Source organism: Tupaia chinensis, unplaced genomic scaffold (assembly GCF_000334495.1).
Source record: "Tupaia chinensis unplaced genomic scaffold, TupChi_1.0 Scaffold000054_1, whole genome shotgun sequence".
NCBI classification, from domain to species: Eukaryota; Metazoa; Chordata; class Mammalia; order Scandentia; family Tupaiidae; genus Tupaia; species Tupaia belangeri.
The window spans coordinates 11,108,851-11,116,583 of NW_006159512.1; the positions used below are offsets into that span (position 1 = coordinate 11,108,851).

General features: G+C 50.1%; 1 protein-coding gene across 1 annotated transcript in view; it reads left to right on the top strand.

The window, feature by feature from the left end:
- The window catches only part of DCUN1D4 (defective in cullin neddylation 1 domain containing 4), a gene marked incomplete in the record, with an annotated part of 107,183 nt that overhangs the window by 5,766 nt on the left and 93,684 nt on the right, over positions 1 to 7,733 (top strand). The window contains 1 exon segment of the mRNA XM_027775928.1: positions 271 to 331. Coding sequence (XP_027631729.1) covers positions 271 to 331 — 61 coding nt within the window.

Genomic DNA, 7,733 nt, shown 5'->3' on the forward strand with positions numbered 1-7,733 from the left:
TTCCCTTCCCCTCCCTTTCCGTCTCCTCCTCCTTCCTCTTCCCTTCCCCCCTTCCCCTCCCTCTCCTCCTTCCTCTTCCCTTCCCCTCTCTCTCTCCTACTCCTCCCTCTTCCCTTCCCCTCCTTCTCCTCCTCCTTCCTCCTCCCTTCCTCCCCCTCCTCTCCCTCTCCTTCCCCTCCTCCCTCCCCTTCCCTTTCCCTCCCCCTCCTCCTCCCTAGCGGCCACTGGAGGAGGTACTACCTTAACTGAGCTGTGCTTGTCCCGACTTAGCTTGTCCGAGAACAGCAAGCTGGTCACCCACAAGGATCTGAGGGAATGAGACACTGGACGGGTAAGTGATGGGGGCACGCTCCCCAAAATAGCGCCTGAGTACAAGCCCCTCGCGGGCGGAGGGGCCAGGCTGGTCACAGCGGGTCTACACTTGGTGTGCTCTAGGGTGACTCGGGCTCCCTGAGGAGGGAAAGAAGAGTCTCCATTTCATGACTCTAAGAAGGTGTGACGTTGCCGCCCAGGGTAGACAAGGCACTGGATCCCACCTGGCCAGCAGCAGTGTTAGTCCTGACCTGGCAGACTGAAAACCATGCCGGGCCCACGTGCTTGCGTGCCCCCAACCCTGAGGACAGAGAAGGGATTGCGGGCCATCCCCCAGGGAGGGGCTTTCTCACAGTCCCTCTCTCTCTCTGCTCCTCTCTGGTGAGCACGTGCCCCTACAGCAAAATTCAAAAAAGAGTAAAAACAAAACTATGTAATTAAAAAGGCCTGGAGCTCCTACCGAGACAGTGGGCCTTAAGCCCTCTCAGGATGATGAGCCCCAGTGACCCCGCCTCTGTTCCCCTCCTGAGTTCCCATGCTGCCCCTCTGTGGCCTTCCTCTGGGACGCTGGCCAGGTTTGTTCCAGTCCTCTCCAGCCTGCCAGCAAGGCTAGGAGCACACAGGTCTGCCTTCCCTTGCTGCAGGGGGCCTGGCCCTCCACCGGCCAGGAATGCAGAGGCTCTCCTGATCCGCCCCAGGGAGCCAGTCAGAGAGGGCGGTCACAGGCCAGCCAGAGCGATGCGTCCTGACCCTGTGACCGTGTGCAGGGACCTGCCTTCGAAGGCGCTCTGCCGCACTGGGCCCTTGCCCACTACCCCAGCAAGCCGCCCTGCCGCCGTCCACCTCGGGAGTCTCACAAGTTAGAGTGAAGGTCCACACCCGGAATCAGGGAAACCATACTCGTGCTGCCACAGGGAAAGGGAGAGCGGCGGGGCCTATGCGTGGCACCGCCCCGGAGCGCTGGAAAGCAGGCCTGGTTCCTATGTGAAAGGACAGGGGAGTGCTGGCGGTGCGGCAGGCTGGATGCGTAGCCCTCTGTAAAATGCATGGGGGTGACGTTGGAGGACTCCCACGTGGTGGACTGCTGGTTCAAGTCCCAGACCTGGTAGCTTGAAACTCACTCTGGGCGCAGGTGCATGCATGCCCAAAATCACTGGAGGAGACCGGATGAGACAGGATTGTGACATGGCAATCCCCCTGGGGGGTGATTTCTCACTTTCCTTCTCAACGTCTCTGTCTCTCTTTCTCTGGTAAATGGATGGATACCAAAAATCTCTTTCCAAAAAAGAAAAAAAAAACAAAAAACGCTATGCAAAGAAGCGATATGGCACAGTGATGGAAAATACAGGTCCTGGGGGACCAGCAGGTGGTGTGGTGGTGAAGTTGCCAGATTCCCACACAGCCAACCACGATTCATCACTGAAAACATCACGCCAGGCGAGTGGGCATGTGTGCCCAAATCCCATCTGATCTCTCACTTGCCCTCTTTCTTGGACTCTCTCTGGTAGGTACACATGGCCTATGGCAAAAACCTAAAATAAAATAAAATAAAATGAAAATACTAGTCCACAGCCAGTCTGTTTGGGAGTAATTCTCCCAGCTCTGTCACTTCCCAGCTCTGTGACTTTGGAGAAACTCCTTGACCCCTTGACCTCTCTGTGCTTTGGTCCCCTCACCTGGAACATGACTTTTTTTTTTTTTTTGAGAGACTTTTTGCTGTAGGGCGCGTGTGCTCGCCAGAAAGATAGAGAGAGACAGAGAGACAGAAAGCAAGAAATTATCCCCCAGGGGGGATGTTCACCCCGCAATCCCTTCTCCTCCATTCTCCCCCCAGGATCTTGGGCACGCACGCACACATGCCAGGCGTGAGTTTAAGCCACCAGGTCCAGGACTTGAATGGCGGTCGACTGCATGGGAGTCCAGAGCCATAGCCACTACGCCAACCACTGGTCCCCGTAACGTGGTTTTTAACTGAGCTAACATGAGTTCTTAGAACAGTACCTGGTGCTGAATGAGTGGTACTTACATGTTTGCCAGCATTTCTACTCCCCAATCTATTCTCTGTGGATTTGAAATGTTTCTCGAAGCTGAAGTTATGAGATGGGAATGGAGGTTTATAAGATGGGAATGGAGGTTTAGAACAGACTCAGGTTGTGCTGATAGGGTTTCAAAGCCAGAAAAGAAAAGGGAGGGGGAATGGGAAAGAGAGGGTTGAAAAATAGAAGGGGGAAAAAAGGGGGTGGGGAACAGTCGTGGGGCTCAAGATGAGGCTTTCAGGAAAAACCGACCAGTCTGTGGGGGTGAGGCAGGACAGCTGGGGGAGCCTGGCTTGCAGTGGGAGCTGCCATTTCTGGGTCTCAGGGCCTAGGGCCAGGGGGTGAGGGGGTGAGACCAAGAAGCCGGAGAGAAGCTGAAAGGCTGTGGCAGGGAGGACCCAGAGCTGGGTGTGCAGAGCTGCAGGAAAAACAGTTGGGGCTGGGGTGCGCACAGTCTGGAGAGAAGTGAGGTTTATCCTCGGCACCTCTTCTCCAAAGAGCAGCTCTCCCATCTTGCTCTGTCTACTACTTTCACACTTCCCTGAAGGCGCCGGCCTGGAGCCAGCCTCCCCTCCTTCCCAAGGGGGACCCGCACTTGGGAGGAAAGCTAAGGGGAAGACCAAGCTCCTACTCAAAACAGAGGGTAGCCGCCCCCTGCTCCCTGCCACCCCCGGAGTTTCAGAAGGGAACAGGCGTGAGCTCGGGTGAATGCCTGTGATAGTCATCATGCTTCATGTCTCAAAGGGGTCTGCGACCCCCCAGAATGTGACAGGCATTTGCTTAAACCTATCTTGGCTAAGGCAGTGTAATAAAATAAAATGTAACCATTTAGGTTCGTGGGAACAACACGTTTTTCTATTAAGTAAGCTAGTAATGTGTGCGCGTGCACGTGCGTGTGCACGCACAGGGGGATATACATGATGCACATATATACACCAGGAAATTTCAAAAAGGTTTGGGGAAAAAAAGTGGAATTAAAGCATGGGTTTAGTGCGGTGCGAAAGAATGACGCAATGTAGGCATCGTTCGTTTCTTGGCATGTGTTTTCCGTGAACTTTTTGAATCTGTGCACGTATCTCCAATTTCCGTTTTGGAGCCATAGGTTTTCCTTCGATGCCTGGAGTCCCTGTTTTCCTCCCAGCAGCACAGCTCCTGTGGCAGTCAGCTGGGGGGTCCTGCGCGAGCGCAGGGAGGCGCGGTGGGGCCGGGCAGCTGTAACCAGGTCGTAGTCGGGGATCTGCTCGGGCATGGGTCTTTGACATCCTCCGTGGTCTTCCTTTCTAGAAAAGGAAGTTCTTTCTTCCAAACCGTGTTATCATCACCCAGGAAGTGAGCCCACATTTTCCACTGCTCCGGCCTCCTCTCCCCCTCTCCCCTGTCACTCTCCCAGAATGCTCTGCGTTGTCATAATGAGATGCCCGGCTGCCGCGCAGCTGGTGACATGCGGGGATGGATGGGGCCTCCTGCACTGCCCAGAGAGGGCTGTTAGAAGACATGATATTCAGGGAAGCAGGCTAGCCAGGGCGAAGAGAAATGAAGAGGCTGCCGACACACAGAAGCCCTTGCCCGAGGAGAAGGTTGTTCTTTGGGTGCGTCCCCTGCTCGCGGGAGTGACTGAAGCAGCGCTGTATTTATGGAAGTCTCCATAAAGGCCATGCGGTGTCTAGGTTGAATTGGAAAAATGACACCTCCTGAGACTGAATGTAACGTGGCATCGTGAGGACTTGATGAGCTCAATGTGGAACAAGGTGCAAACAGCCAGTTCAGAGAATGTGTGGTAATGAACGGATACATTTTTATTTAAATACTGGGCTAATTCCCTAGGCAGGTGCGGTTTCCATCAAATAAAAGGTGCTGGCTAAAAAGGAAAAGGAGTCCGTTTAAGCATCTTGAAGCTGTGCTGGAGGAGCGAGCTGAGCAACACTGGCTTATTAATGCTAGCTTAAGAGACCTTGGAAGTTAGAAATAGTTTTAAAAATAAATGAATTTTTCTCTATATCTAGGACAGGCAAAAGAAAATTCACTGCTAAATGAAATTAAAATTGAAACACTGATGTCATATCTAAGTATAATTGGCCGACTCTTCGCTTTTTCTGAGATTCCTAAAACGGCTGCTCAGCAAGAAGCGAACCAAGATGCTTGAGAAAATTGAAAAGTACAGACTCACTGTGACTTGAAACTGTTTCTAAGAAGAAACATGAGCCACGGGGTTGTATTAGATTCACAAGGAAATACCTGACGGGGCCACGTAACGGGCTCGTGCATTCATTTCCGCTTCCCTCTTCTACTTTTATTTTTATTCTGTTTGTTTGTTTATTTATTTATTTATTTATTTTTTGGAGAGGTTTTCGCTATAGGGTGCGTGCGCTCGCCAGACAGACAGAGAGAGACATAGAGACAGAAAGAGAGAAATCACCCCCTAGGGGGGATGGCCACGTCGCAATCCCTTCTCCTCCGTTCTCCTCTCGGTATCTTAGGCACATACGCACACGTGCCCGGTGTGAGTTTTAAGCCACCGGGTCCTGGATGCGAACCGCAGTCGACTATGTGGGAGTCCAGCGACATAGCCATTATGCTAACTGCTGGTCCCTCCTCTTCTACTTTAAAAGTGCTGCTGTGTATCTTATCTTGTTCAGCCCGGATTCGTCCTTGAAGATGTTACCTCCATTTTTATAGATGAAGAAACTGAGGCCCAGTCATATCTCTTGTTCCAGGGTTGTGAATGGTACGGTCTGAGTCTTAAGCTGGACTGGCCTAAGAGTCACTAAAGACATGGCCTCTGGCATAGCAGATTAAAAGTGTTATACTAGTAACCGTAGCTCTCCAGGAAGGGTGCGAATACTTCAAAGTATACGGAAGAGAAATGACTCATTACGGGAACACAATCTGTGTGTCTGTTCATGTAGGATCCTTTAATTTACTACAATCATTTTACTTTAAAAACAAAACAAACAAAACAGGGTGGTGGTTGAGGTGCTGGATTCTCATAGGGCTGACTGTGGTTTAAGTCCCAGACCCAGTGGCTTGAAAATCACAACAGATAAACAAATAAATAAGCATCTAGACAAACAAACCAACCCTGGTTTTGATATACTGTGACCCTCCCACTTCACGTGTGCACCACCATGCCCAGCCTTTAGGGTGGGCCAGTGATCAGAACGAGGCCTCTCATGTGGCCTCAGCCACCAACTAGCAGCGTGTGCCCTGCTGTAGCTGGGCCTGTTTACGTGTTTGGGACACCATCTTTTTTTTTTTTTTTTAGGTTTTTGTCATATGGTGCATGTACTCACTAAAGGTAGAGAAAGAGATATATATATAGAGAAAGTAATAAATCACCCTTCAGGGGAGCTGGCCATGCCACAATCCCCTCTCCTCCATTCTTCTCTTGGGATTTTGGGTACATACACAACGTGTCTGACGTGATTTTCAAACCACCAGGTCTGGGACTCGAACCATGGTCAGTCATGCGGAAGCCCAGCATCTTAACCTCCATGCCAACTGCTGGCCCCAAGGACACCATCTTCCCATAGTCACAGGAATTTTCTATTGCATATCCCCTCGACTGTCAGTACCCATCAATGTTCACTAAGCTGGTTTTCAAAGGAAAGCTTTTCAACAACATGGCATTCTGCTTTTTTTTTTTCTTTACTTTTCTTTTTGCATTTTGGCTTCAAGCGAGGCTAATTTCCCTTGGGCAGCCTGTGCAGGTGCAGGACACTTGTGCATTCTAACTCCGTGCACACCGTAACCTCTGGGAGCCAGGGAGACAGGAAGCCAAGTCATCAAGCTTAGCCAATACAGTCAGGGTCTAGCTGAGAAGACAGACTTGGAGTAAGGAGCTGGGTGTGCGGAATGTTCGCTAGGGGGCGTGATGGTGCCTGTACAGTGTCACGCCACCAGCGACAATGCCACTGTTTGCTGGACGTTAACTGGGCGTTTCTGAGCAGCAGGTGCTCTCAAGGGCCTTACAGTCACTCATTTAATCCTCACAACAGTCCTAAGAGGCAGAGCCCATTCTTCCCACTATCCTGCAGACGAGGAAACTGTGGCACAGAGATAGGATGTAATTTCCTTCTTGGGTAGTGGAGCCAATGGGATTTGAACCCAGGCCATTTGGCTCTGGAAAGACATTTGAAAAACAAGGCAAAAGTGTTCCCAAGGCTAAAATGTCCAGTGAAGAGTTGGTTCCAGAATGTTCCTATTAATTCCATTTGTTAAGGTTTTATAATCTGGGGGATACATGGTAGCCCCAGTGGAGGCTGATAAAAACAGAAGCCCTCTGAATGTGTACCATAAGCTCACGTTACAGGTGCACGTCCGTTCTACAAAGTACTGACTATAAGGAGGTCCCTTGCTTTATCTGAAATTCAGCTTTCTGACCTCTAGAAATAGACAGGGGAAAGAAAGTGATGGAAGAAGAAATACAGTAAGGGAGATACAGGGTTGGTCAGCTGGTCAGTGGCTGCCAGCGTGAGGAAAGGGTGTCCTTGGTGGCACCCACGACAGGAGAATGTCCATCCCTAGGCTCTTTCCATTAACCTGATCGTTGGGGCCTGACTGAAGGCAGAAATTGAAAAATGAAACCAAGCTTGTTATTGTTCTAGTAGCATCTCAGTGATATATACGAATAGAGAATTTAATTTCATTAAGAATATACCAGAAAGTAGAGAGTTGCTAATGAAATAAGAGCAGAAGGATAAACGAGAGAAGAGGCGGCTTTAACCTGGAAGTAACCATTCGGGCTCATACTTTTCATAATACACCTCTACAGAGGCAGCCCGAACAGCGAGATGTTCAGCCCTAGGAAGAGGCTGGGTTAGCACATTTGCATCCATATTGCTGTGTCAGTATAAATACATCTCTGAGCTATGTAGGGCATGTATTAACCTGATTTTAAAAAGAAGAAACGGAATCCCGGCATGGGGATGTTATATATGGGATATTTCATATAGGAATAACCTAGAGGCACTTGAGCTTACTGAATGGGTGGCCATATACTGAAGATCTCCAAGTCTCAGTTAACTTATCTGTAAATTGGGGATAATATGGGGTCAGCAGATGGTGCATTGGTTACGTCACTAAACTCCCACACGGCCAACTACAGTTGAGTCCCTTGGAACTCACACCAGGTATGTATGTGTGCATGCCCAAAATCCCGAGAGGAGAATGGAGGAGAAGGGATTGTGGTGTGGCCACCTCCCTGGGGGGGGTGATCTCTCTCACTTTCTGTCTCTCTCTCTGTCTTTCTGGCGTGCACACGTGCCCTATAGCAAAAACCTCTCCAAAATAAATAAATAAATAAATAAAAGAAACACGCTTAGCCTGACTTTTTGTGACTAGAGGAGTTACACATACCCTTTCACCATCATCTACTGCCAAATGAAC